At 33.6% G+C, this 16,453-nt stretch overlaps 2 protein-coding genes across 3 annotated transcripts in view; one reads left to right on the forward strand and one right to left on the reverse strand.

The window, feature by feature from the left end:
- The window catches only part of LOC119640645 (sodium/hydrogen exchanger 9B1), a 71,959-nt gene extending 63,647 nt beyond the window's left edge, over positions 1-8,312 (reverse strand). The window contains exon 1 of the mRNA XM_038038824.1: positions 8,144-8,312. Within this exon, the coding sequence (XP_037894752.1) occupies positions 8,144-8,230 (87 nt within the window). The 5' untranslated portion in view covers positions 8,231-8,312. The remainder of the gene's footprint in view (positions 1-8,143) is intronic.
- The window catches only part of LOC119640643, a 132,269-nt gene continuing 118,126 nt past the window's right edge, over positions 2,311-16,453 (forward strand). Inside the window, exons 1-2 of one of the 2 annotated variants that reach the window (XM_038038821.1) lie at positions 2,311-2,668; positions 2,775-3,770. The gene's annotated coding sequence lies outside the window, so the exon portion shown is untranslated. Of the gene's footprint in view, positions 3,771-16,453 lie in introns of both variants that reach the window. The other variant, XM_038038820.1, reaches the window with a different exon arrangement.

Here is a 16,453-nt window from a genome sequence, read left to right on the forward strand (position 1 = left end):
CACACACACACACACACACACACACACACACACACACACACACACACGCAAACGCAAACGCAAACGCATGCAAGCATGCATGCATACATGCATACACAAAAATTTGTGTATGTGTATATATACGTATATATTTTGGAAATAATTAAAGCAAATTTGCACGTCACAAACAATAATAAGACTTACTAACCGTACTACTGCATCTCCTGTATACATAAACAATTACAATTGATAAAAGATCAACAAAAACAAGCGCAACGATAAAATGTCTCTCTTGTCTCTACGTAAGTTATATGTATTTAATATATGCTGTTAAATATTAACAGTCGGATAAAATTGTGCTAACAGCGACGTACTAATAGAAAGCTACCCGGTTTAACCCATTTTACATCAGCATCCGTTTCATCGGCATTGCAATCATCATCGTTATTATCACCCCTTTCGAATCAACGACGACGATGACGACAACATTGTTAAAAGTGTTATAAACAAATAACAATCTAAGGTTACTTGTATGTTAGTGTTGTGAATATATATGTGTATGGGTGGATGGATTTTGTATGAGTGTAAATGTAAACATTACTAAAAATATTCGACAGCACAGCTACATATAGGCACATATATATATATATTTTATTCGTACATAGAACGAACCGAATAATAATAATGCCTACAGTCATTTGTTATTGTGGTTGTTGTTATGGCCATCCTGTGGATGCTGGAGTTTGCGCTAAATTGTTTTACATAAATTGAGAGACAGCTAAGCGGAAATAAGGAATAGAAAATGAAACGAAAACGCAAAATAGAAGCGTAAGAAGATGATAAAAAATAAAAATATAAGTATTTTGTGTTCTATGATATTAATTTTATATCGTTATAGACGTTATTATTTTATCTACCGTTTATTTAATTTTTTTCTTTTTATAAACATACATAAATAAAAGGTAAGACCAGCGTTGAGAGAAATTAAAAAGAATTATTTCAACCAAAGAGAACATATAAATGCGTCTTTTCGTTCTTTCTCTTTGCTCAGTTCAATCTCACTTAGCTCTAGGAATTTCACATGTGGGCACACTCATCCCTCACTTTGCACGTTACTCGTTCCACACTTTTCCATTTTACACGGCTACTTAAATTGAACACTTCCGAAAAAAGACATAAACACAAAAAACCTGAAAAAATTCACATACACTTCTATTTGCTTGACTTCAATTCATTACTTTCGATAGGTTAAATGGTACATATCTCTGCGCGTTAGACTGCCGCATACTCGATTAGATAAGAATCTTGGCTAGCAAGTCAATGTTCTCGTGTTTGTGCGGTAAAACGCGCTTAGTCGTAGCTGCAGACTGAGTGCTCAGTCGGTGAAAGCGTAATACCCACTGATTCGGGACACATACACTACACTGAGAAAACTTTGAATCTTATTCTCTTTCCCCACGTCTTTCTGATCTTCACTGGGTTAAGCGTATAGGCGACAACCCCAAAATGGTTGGTCGTATTAGAAAAAATTATATAAATATAAGTTCCACCTTGTTCGACAGGGTCTTGTGAAATTCACAATTTTTGAATATCAATTCTAAATGTCATCGAACTAAGTCCAATACTTCAGCGAAATCGAAGCAGTGTCTAAAGAGAAAGTCACTCAAGTCCGCAAAAGAAGTCTTACCGGTAAATCCAAATTGAAAACTACTAGTTTTATATGTTATTAAACGAGTAAATTGTATTTCGTAGTCACAAATAGCTAAAGAAGAGACTGTTTCCAACTTACACTGTTTCAAAATGCCCGTGTTTTCCAATTTATGTGAATGTGGAATGAACGTGCTTGGTGTGTAAAGTGGGAGATTTTTGTATTTACTTTTCGAATTAAAAGTGACTAAATCTAATTTTGCCTAATAATACCAACCAAAAATTTTTGGTGATAATACCGGTTTACATAGTAAACTTAATGTTTGGTGAAAATGCTAAACTTGATTTTTTTTAGCAACGCTGGTATTCATAAAAAACTTGTATTCTAATTCACTACCATATATGAGAAATTGAACTACCTTCGATTCTCTTATATTTGGAGCAGTCCGAACCAGTCGTCCATATACCAGAAAACGATATCAATAGTAGAAAAGTCGTTAAAGCAATAGATTTTTGAGAAAAAGCGGCTTGGACGCAAGAACTTAATGTGTCTCCTCTGTCTCTTGTTCAAAGTCTTCTAACTTCCTCCATTACTCTATGAACGGATTTCAAGTAGGTATTGATGATAAACGAATTTGAGATGATATCCAATCTTCGTTTAACAGCCTCGTGCAAAAAAGCAATGACTCCTTGAATGAAATGCTACGAAATTAACATATTGTTTTTCCTTTGGTGTATCTACCCCGTTTTTAAGAATAGTTTGGCCGTCACTGCTTGCAACTAATACAACAATGGAGAAATTACTTGGGTACACAAACTCGCGCGCATCGTCCAAAGAGAAGTACAAAGCATCACAACATCGAAGATGAGTAACGGCATAACAACGACAACAATCACACTGCCGCTGGAACAATTCTGATGACAGTCGAACACAAAGGAGCCTGATTGACGCACCTAAACGAAACGCCAGCGAGTGATAAAATCACAAAAAGGAATTTTTTTTCCCCAGAGAGAAAGGAGGAAAACAGCTTCATTGAAATCGGTAAATCGGAAATAAAATGAATGCAAATAATAACATAAAACAAGTCAAAATAGATGATTTTTTTCTTTATTTTTTTAAATAAAATTTAAATCGCACTAAAATAAAGATCGCGGTACGAAGAATTTCAAGTGAAAAGTGAAGAAACAGAAGAACCAAGCAATCAACCCGGAAACGGATAATTCAAATCTAACCAAGGCATTCAGTAGATAAAAATATTGTGCACGTTAGACAAATAAAGAAAAGAAAAACAAAAAAAAAAAACGAAAAGAAAATCAATTGAAAAATATTTCTAAAGAGTGCAAAACCAATAAAGAGATGAAATAAAAAAGAAAATAAGAATAAATATATAAAGAAGAAAATTGTTGCTTACCAGTGAGACACAAAGTCAATAAAAAGAGAAAACATTAGAAATATATGAAAAGTAAAAAAAATTGAAGATCTACGACGTTAAAGACAACAGCAGCAGCAACAGCAGCAGCAGGGACGCACGTAAGAACAAGCCTGCGTCCACAAGTACATATATACCATGATAAATAAAATAAGTGTTGTGTTATTATTGTGAGCTATAAAAAGGATAGCACAATAAGCTCACACATACATACCGAAATAACAAACAAACAAACAAACGTGTAAACATAAAGAAAAACCATTAACTAAAAGTAAATTACAAACAAACTTTCAAACATTAATATTTACATAAAAGTGTAACAACCATATAAGCGTGTATTCACACGTGCATACATCTATAGACGTTCTAATAGAAAAATACGACGAGTGAATGCAAAGTACAGATAACAGCACCTCACATATATGCACAAAAAGATCTCTTATGAAAGAAAACTAATTTAAATTACCCAGTGATAGAGAAGAAAAAAAATACTAGTAGAAGAATCGAGTGAGAACCAAAGAAAATAAGTTAGATTTTTTGTACGGTGCATACGCACGCACATAAGCTTAAATTATATATCGCAACGATAGCGACAGCAACCCACTCATTCTTTTGGGAAATAAATAGTAAACAGCAAGCACAACAACAACAGAAATAAAAAAGACAAACCACAACCGCAGCTGAAAACGATTTAGGATAGGAAAATAGAAAGAGGTAAGCTAACAATTCTGGCATAAAAATAAGACGAAGAAAACCCCAATTAAAATTATACGGAGTAGAAATAAAAATAATACGGAATAAAAAAAAAAAATCTAATTGAAATTGCAATTAGGTTTATTCGATATACATGGAGTATATTTTTGACAAATTTGCTTACAATGAATAACGTCAAGAAGTGACACAAAGAAAAGCAAACTATAAAGTCTGTACCGATAATTTCGATTCGCTCTCCTTGACTTCTGATACCTTGTGGTAACAGGGACCTTTTAAAATTCAAAATGAAATTTCAATTATTGCTTCTGTGGAGGCTATTAAAGATGTAAGCTGCTAATAGAACGACCACTGTCAAATTTCTGTTGCAAAGCATGTAAATCGGTATAGACCGCGATTCGCTAACCATATGTCTAGATGAGCTCGAAGTAAGTAGAGTTTGACAGAAGTTGATTAACTAACACACAGCCTCAAAATTCTTACTAAAAAAGTTTTATCACAAGCAGTACTATGCCCAACGAAAAGGATAATTTTGAAAAAAAAATACAAAATATTTAGGTTGAATATACAATTCCTTGTATTCTTTGATAAACTTGGACTTTAATGGGAAATTATTAATAATCGAAGTATTCACCACCACAATCCACAGTCATTCATTTCTTATTGGGCGGCCTGGGTATGGTGCCATAAAAAAAACTTGACGACTTTAAGGCGATCGATCCCTTTTTGCCCATCTTCAACTCTTATGAGCTGATGATATGTTATACATGACTACAAGGACAATTAATCCTGCAATCAGGAAAGTTGGAAATCATTTTCTGGGCCGCTTTTGCTGGGGACGGACGGACGTATGCAAGCATTTCCGGTCTTTAACATTACAATCTTTTAATTTCTTTCAGTTTCTGAAAAATTGCGCAAACTTAGTTTTCTGATATAGTCTGCACAGAAGACAGGGAACTCCTTTTAAAGGCGTCTACTGATTGCAAACGAGCACAATGAAGCCGTTGCATTAGTGATGAAAACAAAAAATAGTTGCTTAGAACACGTTGTCTGCGAGACGCCATTATTTTGTTTTTTCAAAAATTGGCCAATAATTATAGCAGTATGCGAAGAGGGATCGCCATAATGCACCGATCGGCATATGTTTCCCAATGAATCTGGACGTCTTCACGACTGAACTCCCTCAAGTAAAGCTAAAGGTTTGCATAATATCTCCTACTAGCACCCATTTCTGTCTCTCTTATGTTTAATCGAAATAATTTACGTTCAATTAGTGGTCCAACTCGTTCGCAACCATTTTTCGTCTTTGCACCACTTCCAAACCTTTGATTGTGCCGTCGTGTTTGGTCGTCGTGACAAATCCTCAAAATTTTTGATGCACCTACACAAAAGATATTTTCTTTCAAGTAGAATTTAAAGTAAATTCTTTGTTGATCATAAAAAAAAAAATGGATTACAAAAGATAAACCAATTTGTGCCCTAAAAAACAAATGATATTTATACGATTCTTACAAGGAAAAGTTCACATTGCTATATGACGAGCCCCTACTTTTTAGATAAAGTGCCTCTTATTCTTTAAAAATAAATTCTTTGAATATATTCTTTCAAATAAAATTCCTCTTTAACTTGAAAACATCCTTTTCTAAACGCATTTAAATGTTTTCAATGCAACTTAACAATTAATGTCTTGTTACAGAAGTGGAAATTGCATTCTTCATTAACCTATTTTGATCGTCTGGATGAATTGTTTTGAATTTATCTAAAGATTGAGATGCGGTTAAAGAGTTAATTAAAGTTTCACACAAAGATAACTGACCATCTGCATCATCAATGTGTAGGCAGCAAAATATTTTATATTTGCGTTAAAAAGTAGATAAGGATTTTTTTAAATTAAATCCTGAAAGTATGCTGCAACATTTATGGTAAACTCTATTTATAAAAACTAAACAAAAAATTTGTAGGGGCACTTAAGAACAAGCAAAAAATGCTTTCATTTGCATAAGGTAATCAGTATCTTACAACAAAAATTTCACTTATAAAAGAAGAATTCAAAGCAGGTTTAGATAAACCAACGAACAGGCTGATGGCTAACACAATAGCTAAATCAGTATGCCCACGTGGTATAAAAACGTGATAGGTAGAAGAATTATTTTTATACATTTTTATATATAAAAAAAGGCACTAGCAAAAATAATATATTCATCAGCAATCCCCGAGACTAAGTAAGAAAAAATTGTTTTCTTTTTTTTTTTTGCAAAATTTGTCTTCATTCACTACGCAGTCTCCTTTCGCCTATATTTCGAACACTTTTTTGTAAAACTATTTCGGACAATCGTGGGTTAATGCAATAAAATTCTCGTAATTCTGCGATTGTAGTCATCGACTTGTGCCGCTCAACGTGGAAGCAGTATAAATTTAGAAAACGGCTTACTAAACTGACCTACAAAAATTTTCAGCCAAAATAGTAAATGTATCGCTTCCTGGTGTCATGAGGATGTCAGCTATCTCCTAAAACTCCACGACCTCTTTTAAAATTACCAAAACGTCGACAAAGTCTTATTTTTATCGCGAAACGTGGTCTTTCAACCCATTGCTGGAATTGAATAGCAGTTTTTCCCGCCGAAACGCCCTATTTAACCAATATACAAAATTCGGATTTTTTCATTGTCTTAAGTGTTAAGAAAAGTAGCGTCACTATAATTCGTGAACCAAATATAGATTGCTTGTTAGAAAATATGGATCAGTCCCGGAAATTATTAAACCATGTATTATCTATTGCAAATTGCACACATATGTGCATAACATACAGTAGCTTATTTAAAATTTCCCCAGCTAATGAAGGTGTTACTATCCTACCTGTTTCTTGTGTCCAATTTGATTAGGCTTACATTCGAATTTTGAATGACTCTCGCGCACACCTCTGTTTTACAAACAGCTGAAGTTGCACAGGCAATTCTTGCGAACTATTCTCCCTTTAAAAATGAAAACGGTATCCTGCTGTTATTATATTCGCCCAACATGTTCCCGACGCATCATATAGTATAGTTGATGAACTCGTTCAACAAAACAACAAAAACAATGATAACAGCACTTGAAAATTTCACAATATTAACAAAAAAATTCGGTTAAACTAACCGGAATATATAATCAAGATTTGTGGCTTACATGTGGGTCGCAACTGCAATCCACAACGCTGTAATTGACACTCGAAACCCTACATACAGAAGACTTCAAGTGTCACTCAATTGCAACAGGTACCATTCGTACGAACCTGTGTGCGTAGATTTTATCTTCAAAAAACATACGCTTTTGAAAGTTATTTGCCTTACGCCTGTTATCATATTGCATTGTGCATCTACTCCTAGGAATTAACTAAAAGCACGAATGATTATAAAAACTCTACACTTCAGAGATTTTTCCCTTTCTCTATCATCGAAAGTATCCCGTGTGACTTAGATTGTCATGTAATTATTTTTCCTCACAATGGAACCGCCACCTTCGATCTCTTATCTAAATGTTTTTCTTTTGCTTTCTTTTTATATGATGATATTTTCTTACTCAATCGCATCAACAAAAGAACAAACACCCTGTCATACACACACAAACACACATATCACCAGCATCCCTTAATATATGTTATGCTCTGTATTTTCCATTTAAGACATATGTGGTCCGGTAGCACAAAGACGACAATGCAATGAAATTGATGGTGCAATTACCAAAGAGCACGAAGTCTTACTAACACTTTTGTCTTCCTATCGTTTATACTACACACTCTGGTCATATTCCTTGCTTGATATTCTGTTAATTCTTGTCTGTACGAACAGTATGATACATTCAAGTACGCTACATATTTTATGGAAATTTGATTAGTTAACTATGGTCAATGAATTTATTATTAGTTATCTTACTACTTGTGTCGATTGGGTATTGGAATATATTTGGGCCGGCGTGAAAATACATACAAAATGTAATAAAGTCTATATTGCATAAGCAACCTGTTCTATCTAACTAATGCAAACTATGTTTCTATCTTTTTTCTCAAATTGTTTAGTGCCTATGTGTGACTTTGTATTATTATTATTATTATTATTATTATATACATATATTTTATATCCGTTGATAATAGCATACTTTAGTTATTGTCTCAACTTGAACATTTCTCTTAGATGTTATTACGTTGGATTATTATTATGCAACAGTTCAATTTTTCAATAAACTCAAATTGAATTAGACCAATAAGCAAATCGCGCGACATTTCTAATTTGCTTATGTATGTGTTCCTCGAGTTATCGTTATCATCTTGTCGCTTGAAGTGACATAAGAAACATTAGAGAGACAATCGAATTCTCTGCAAGCACAGATGTAGTACTTACCGATTTGGGCAAACACCCTGAAGGCTGCGACCACTCGCTTTCCGTATCTCTTTCTTTTTTATATTTTTTTTTTTTTATCTTAACCATGTTACCCGCATAGGCTGCATGCCCTGAGTGAATGGTACTGCAGTGGAGTGCAAACGAGTTTCCGCCGTTTTGTATCAAAAACTAGGAATTTATTGTTAAAGTACAGCACAGTGTTAAAGTGCGCTTTATTCAAAGTATTGTCCGCCACTAGCCACTACTTTTTGCCGACTTTCTGACAGCATTCGGATTTTATATCGAAAGAACTCTTCATCTTTTGAGGATATTTATCAACCGGCCCAATTTTTAATATCTTCTTACGACGTAAAGCGCTGCTCAGGCAGATTATGTGCCATCGAACGGATAAGTGATAAGCGGAAGATCGATATCTGGTAAAAATGGTAGGCCATTTTAATGTTTCCAGGTATGTTTTGGCCGATGCCGCACCATGCGGACAAGCATTATAATGTGGAAGAATTTCCCTAACTGAGTTCGATAGAGAGCTTCAGTAAGGGTTTCGTCGGCTTTGAGCAACTCATATCGCACCAAACCAATCTGATCCCACCAAATGCACAGCAGGAGTCTTTTTCCATGAATATTCGGTTTGGGTGTCGATGTTGAACCAAAGTCAGGTGATCATTATAATTTTCTCCTCTTTGCATTATCGTAATGTAACCAGTTTGCACCGCTATTCACTGTACGATATAAGAAAATTATGATATTACCTCTAAAATCTGATCATTTCAACAAAACATTCTAATGATGCCATCTCCTCTCAAACGGCGCAGACTTATTTCTAGTTCTATTAAAATAAAAGAAAAAAGTTCTACTGAAAATTGCACGATCACAAAATGTGTACTGGCATGCTAAAGGAGGATATATGTTTATAAAATATAAGTATGTTCCTCTCATTGCCGAAAAGTTCTTATTTACGATATAGTTCGCGATATTTGATATTTATTCAATGTTGAAAGCAGTTGGAACTTTATGCTAATTCTACAGAGTTTAGGCGAAATTTTTTACAAACAGCATATTACAGGTTCGATTGACAGTTGAAATTTTGACAAGCTGACTAAATTCAGCGACAAAAGATGAATTACGATTTTTTTAGACAATTATAATAAAATTTGGCTGATAAATTTCGCAACAAACCAAATTCGCTCAGCAGTACATTTTACACCCATGCCGAGCTATGAAGATAAGGCTTGGGTTGCGTTTATACGCTGCTCAAACCTTCCCTTAAAACCGAAATTGTAATATTTTTTATAATTTATAATATACTTAAGCCTTAAAATGTAGCCTAAAATTTTACTTATGTGAGCTATTTTACCTTATGCTACTTATCTATGCGTCTAAATGAATAAAATTTTTAAGATATTTTTACCAATGATTTAGAAATCAAAATATAGCGAACATTGTCGATGATGTCATGATTGTCGATCAAGAATAATTAATTAACATACGATGGTATCGACTTTTGGGTTTTCCGGAGTTTGAGAAAGTAATTGAAATATAATATATGTCCCCTTTACGTTGCAATCTACTTCAGTTAAAAGTACGTTCTTTAGATAAAAGAAATTGAACTGACAGTAGATCTATATATATAATAATTTTCTGTTCTTTCTCTTAATGTGCAACCATTTTGCCAGGCTTGACCCACAAATAGAATTCAATTAACTTTTCTCTCTCGGTCTCTTAAGAAGCTTAGCACACTTACGTTTGGTTGCTGATTAAAGTTTCTTTCGCTTTAAAAAACTTGCACAATTTTAATAAAAGCTTGAATTGAAAAACCAAAATTTCGTAATTTCTTCCTAGAGAGAAGCTATCATCTCTCTCATCATTCTCATAAAAAGAGGAGGAAATAATCCTTACCATACGGTACAGGACGATTACCAACTTAATTAAGAAAGATTCGAATTTTAAAATATTTTACACAGACTATTAGTTCTGCGAATTCATTCGAAATATTCCATATTTTCTGCTCAACGAACATTGATCCAGAGTACAGGTGTTATAATGGGTTTTGTTGCAATTACTTTTTGTAAATTCAACCACAAACAGTTTTTCATGTGCGAATACATTTTCCATTTTATGGCAATTACAAATGAAAAAAAAAAAAATAGGAAAAACTTGTTTTGCGTATAACTAACTAACAACATGGTGTGGAGGAAGCATAAATAAAACTAACAAACTAATTTTAAAAGCACATTTAAGCTTTTATTATGCCTTTTGTGAGGTGCTAGTACGCATATACTGGTAAGCAATGTGTGCGCACATAGCATTCTTGCTTATTCATTGCTTTAATGAACACATAATACCGTAAGGTGCAATTATCCCCTTTGAATATTTCATGAAAACTGCCTTCTCTATTTGTCAGTCTGGATAGTTTGTTTATTCCTTCATTGAATATAGCGATTTGCAGGCGTTTGTCAGAGAACGAAGACGTGTCGAACGAACGAACGAACGAACGAACAAACGAACTATGCTCTAATTATGACAACTTTCATGAACAACCACAGAATCGCCAAAGATTTGATTGACGTTTTAACAGATTTAGAATCTCTTGCACCGAAACAATGCAGGGGGAGTACAATTCGAACGCTGCAATAATTGATTGATATAAACTTCTTGGAAATTCTGAGATATCATGTAAATATAATGATAAATTAAAAGTGAAACAAAGGAAATCTAGCTTAATTAACACTATCGTTTGCATACACATTTACTTAGGTAGCGAACAAGCGGTTAGGCATTCAAATTTTGTAGCATAATACAAAAACCATTTGCATTTATCATCTTAGTGCCTTAGTTTAGGACATAGATTTCATAATGAAGTTTACCCTTTTTCATATGATAATGAAGTTTAATTAGTTCATCTTAAGAGATGTTCAATGACGAATTTTTATGCACACAATCAGTGCTTGCAGACAGACGACGTCACTTTTATAATGAGACCACAAGGAATAGTAAAAACCCTTTTTTTATCATTTGTGATGAGATTGTAAGTTTGGATGTAAAAGCTAACCACGGTTTAGCGAGAAATTAACCTATTTTTTGTAAGAACAAAACACAAGCTATGCGGGTGCTCTTACAATGACTGTAAACCCACTAGTGAACTATGAACTTTCTTCATACCCATAAATTTTAACTTCGTCTGACTTTCGCAACACCTTCACTAAAGTGCCTCGGTTGCAATTTTGTCGTTTCACTAAAGAAAGAAGAATTTGAAAATAAATAAATTAGAAAATAAGTTTATTGGCAAAATTAATTGAAATCGAACACATCTCTATTGTGTCGTGCATTCCGCAAGAATTAAAAAATAATATTTTATTTTATTCACAATTTTGACAAGTTCCCTAAAGCTTTTACGTATCTTGAACACATGTTAATTATATGCTGTGTTTCTAACACAACTGAATAAAGTTTTTGTAGCGGTGCATTCTCAAACCGAAGCTCTTGTCTATTTTTAACTTTTCGCGACAATAAAAAAAATCATAATATAGAAGAAGTAAGAAAATTGTATTCGACTCTGACTGACCCTTTTATACCCATCTTAGCTATACTAAACATGACTAAACAAAAGTGAAAGACAAAATTTTGTTACCCTATAACATTTGCTGGGCGTGGTTAATCTTTCTATTTTTGCAGAGTAAAACTGGAAAATTGTACCGCGTTTTTGTTATACTTTATGAGTAACGGACAAAAAACGCAGAAAGCAAAGGTGTTTTCACTTCTTGTTATATTGTAGGCATCTCCTTTGCCTAGTTGAGATCATTTTCAAATTTATGGGCGACATCTTCATTTTTGCGAACAGAAGAATATTTATCCACTATATTACGTAAGGGAGCAGATGGGTCGATGGACAGACAAGATACGCTATAATATTGGCTGACGTGGCCCATTTTTGTACAGACGTCATCATATCAGCCATGGGTTTATCTGCTATACTTTGTGAGTAATGAGCAAAGAAACAATTTTTTTTTTCCTTTAGAAAGCATAGCCCTTCTCAATCTACGTAGTCGTGACTTTCAAGCAAAATGGCCCATTTTTAACACCCACCTACGTGCAATGTTTCTGCCAAATTTGAAGTCGATAATTTCATTTTTGCAGCCAATACAATACTTACAGCAGACAAATACACACTTGGACAGACGGGCAGCGGTTTCGAATTTGATGCTTTTAAAGATATATATATTTTTCGCGTCACTGAATTTCCATTCTCGGCTTTGCAAACCTGGTGACAAAGTGAATATGCCTTCCATCTTTCGGTAATGAGTATAATTATAATAATCTACGCCCGAAAGATAATTTACAGGAAAGAATTTTGTTGTTCGACAATCGGAAAAGCACCCGATGTCATTAGACGCGTTATGCAAACATTACAATTTATTTAATCAACTGTCGGATTCGATATATGTAGTTTGTGTTACCGGACATATAACTATTAAAGGGATTTATTTCTAACGTTCAGCAATAACTTAAATAAGAAAAGATTTGTTGTTGTTTACTGTGTGAAGTGTGCATATTTGCATACTTTTTTTACTGTAAAGATTAATTTTTCTTATCTGCATTTTTCTTCTTGCTAAGCTTCTTATGGAGTCGTGGTGCGTTCCGAAACTTCCGCTCCTCAAATTCTTTTGCTTAATAGCAGTTGATAAAATTGAAACTCCTTTTAATGCCAAGTTTTTTTGGTTTGCCTTTCTTGACTTTATTATGTTTCTTTTTTTTACTATTTCGTTAATATCAGCAAACACGCTTTTTCTTGTACTACGTCTGGGAAATAAAATATCGTTTTTGTCAAAAAAATATCAAATCGATTTTTTCGATCGATACTGTTTTTAAGGATATGAGAATTTCACTCCTCTTATTTTAATAAATATTCCGTAGACGCGGGCGATTTCCATTATATCCTACACCACTTGTGGTACAGGGTATATTAAGTTATTGTGGTGGCCCAATCGTTTTCTAAATCGATCTAAGCCCGCATGTTAGCCTGTTGTTTGTTTGTAATATTATAGTAAATTGACAAAGAAATCTACCTTACTAAATTTGGAAAACGTAGGTATATTTTGCGGTTACTACCGCAAAAACTTCCAACACACAGACGAAGGGACTAAATCAATCCAGAAATTCACGCTGCTCAAGAATGTATAGATTTTATAGGATGTGTTACGTACATTACGAAGCTGAGAAGTTACCATTCCACAGTGATGCAAATAAAAAAGCCTAACTGTTAATTTGTTTGTGACGAAATTTGCTCATGATAGTAATTAAATTAAAAATTAAGTGGACCTAATTTGAATTAAATGGGTCTATTTCTTCCACCACTCCATAAAATATATCTCATGGTATCTTTATAACTCACAGGAACGTGTCAGCAAAAAGAAAAATTAATGGTAAGGAGTTTGGATCACATAAGTCTATTTTTTTTGGACCCCCACCTATATAGGCGCTACCACGAAACACAATCTCTTATGTGCAGACAAAATGTAGCCTTCCAATATGTGGGCTTTCATGACAATTCTGGCTTCGCATGAAGATAATGTGTACTTTTTGGTGTATTATTATCAAAACGAGCGAATAACTATACTAGGCGAAGTAGTGTAAGGTATGTAATAGGTATCGTCGCGCTACTATAATGTTCTAACTTATTTTATATATAAATTAATATACCAACAGATTCCCTACATTATGTTATTTCTCGTAATCAAAATGGTGATTAATCTGAATGACACATCTCGGCTTTTTTTAAATGTCAGTTCTCAGTTAATAATTATTTCCAAAATTTTTGTACCCTACACCATTCGGTACAGGTCTGCATTCAATTTGTGCGGATGTATGCAACGCACAAAAGAACTTAAAATAGACCTACCATTTATCATTCCGATTGTTGAGAGTTTGGAGATATTTTGATGCATTTAAGTACACTGGCGTGTTTCGGCTCAAGGATGAAACGCTATTTCAAATGGTTTTGATCAAGACACTTTTTTGGTCGCTTCCCGTATAACGACTTATTTTCAAAAGTTGTTATATGGATAAGTATGGTAAGCTGTAGGGTGTTTTTTCTTATTTAGATTTTAAAACTTATGAACATTGCAAAAATTTCTACTTTAAGTATAAATATAAAAACAACTACGAAAAACCGGATAGAATTCCAAAATATTTAAGAAAACAATTTTAAGCTAAGTGGTTACAAAATTGTCAAATTGCAGAACATCGATTAGAAAATATAATCTAACATTGAGGATGGAACGCAAATTATTGAGATAGAAACTTAAATCAAGGAGATTTACAAATATTGCACATAACGTTCCCATATGCTTTTATTTCACAACATGTTTCTGTGAAATATTGTAGAGTTTTCGATTTTTAACGTCTACAAATCTCTTTACTGTTATGTAGAAAAAGTTTGGGATAGTTTTTGTTTGCAAAGCTGCGTAATGTTCTTGAGAGAAGAGGTTTTTCTCAAACAGTAGCCTTCTTATAGTGCAGCTTAGATTCGACTCGAGAGTAGCTTCATGAGATAATTCCTTTTGAAATTATGGACCTTTGCGCGGAAATAATTTTGTTTTATTGTGATTGCTTTGCTCGAAAAGGTTTAGTTCATTAGATTTTAAATATTTTGAAGTCATTGAGGAAAATGCAGTGAAATTTCGTTATTTTTTTGCGATTACGTTCTTTCACATACAAGCACCTACGTATATCGATTCTGACTCTTGTGCTGCTCCTGGGCGATGCACGTCCCAAATATGGTCACAAAACAAATAAATATATTATAACTGGACGAACTCGACAACTGAACCCGCTACAACTCTGCGCTCTTCCTATTTATTTGACTCGGTTCCAAAAAAATGAACTAATTTGTTCTTGCTATTATCTTTCTCCCCATATAAAGGCTTATTATTCGCAAGAATCCGTATATCATGTGTATACAAATCTTGAAGTGGGTGGGGAAAATTTGATAAAAAAAGTAGTTTTCATCGTAAACTGTTGTAAATTAGATGTTCTGCTATATATAAAGGCTTTGTGTTCGTGAAAATGATTATATGGCGTATGGTCCGAGAAATAAACCTACTCGGTCTAAGCTTCGTAAAGTCCTTTTTAAGTCGAAAAAAGTTCACGGGGCAATTTTCAGCTTAAAATTGTAAAAACTAAAACTTTGTGGTATATAAAAGCGCACTTTTCCTAGGGACACGTAAGTGGGAATCGAATAATTGGTCTTTCTGATCCGTATTTTTCGCATTAGCGTATTATAGCAAAATATTACTAATTGGTCAACGTTTTTTGTCCGAAATAGTGAAATTTGTAAATATTTTTTTTCATAAAATAACATTTTTAACGACGTTAGGTGGGCTGTTATTGAAAAAATCCATTTTCAACAGGCTTGCTGTGCGTCAGTTTCCCAAATTTTGTCAAAGAGTATCTTAAAAACTGCGGCTTGCAGGTTGAATGCATACAAGTATAAATAGACAGACGTGCTTGAATAGATTCAGCGATTAATTATGAGGTCTGTGTATCTTAAGTCCTTCTGGTTTTTACTTCCATTCGCACAAGCTTGCCTGCACTGCACATGATTTTAGGGGTTAAAAAACTGATAACAATTCGATTCCCGTAATTTAAATATGTAACGCCAAGTAAGTTTATTTTCTATAAAAATAATTGTACTCGTTCGCGAACGCGAGAATGAGAAGTTCATAAATTGCTTGTAATCAATTCATCTTAAATTACTCTAGGTCGTGCTATTGGAGAAACGTGCATACATATCGTATAAAAAGAAAATATTGTGAAACACTTCTCCGCTTCAATGACAAACAACATTTTCAGTATTATATCTGGTCTATAAGCTGTGATAAATTTCCGACACTTTTATGAAAATCGAAATTCATTTTCTGTTGCAATCTTAAAATAAGTTTTTTTTACGTAAAAAGTTAATAAATTGATGCTCATGCGATTACAAGTGATAAACGCAGTTGGCTATATAAACCCCTTCGAAATCTGTATTAAGTTCTCAGATTCCTTTTGCTTCCTCTTGCATAATTATACACCGCAGTGACATGTACCTTTCGATAGTGTGTAAGAGGTGGCCTAACATGATTTATAGGCATAAGATTTATTCACGTAACTTTATGCCGAAAGGCATAAGCTTTGGCGAACAGTTGAATGCAGAGTAAGAAAACATGTATATGTGAGAGAGTTGTGTGCAGAAAGATATTTTATTTATTTAATTCATTTTACTGCCTTAATAATGAAATATTAGCAAAAGAAAAATATTTTCTTTCCCAAGGG

This window comes from Glossina fuscipes, unplaced genomic scaffold, assembly GCF_014805625.2.
Source record: "Glossina fuscipes isolate IAEA_lab_2018 unplaced genomic scaffold, Yale_Gfus_2 121, whole genome shotgun sequence".
Classification (NCBI taxonomy): domain Eukaryota; kingdom Metazoa; phylum Arthropoda; class Insecta; order Diptera; family Glossinidae; genus Glossina; species Glossina fuscipes.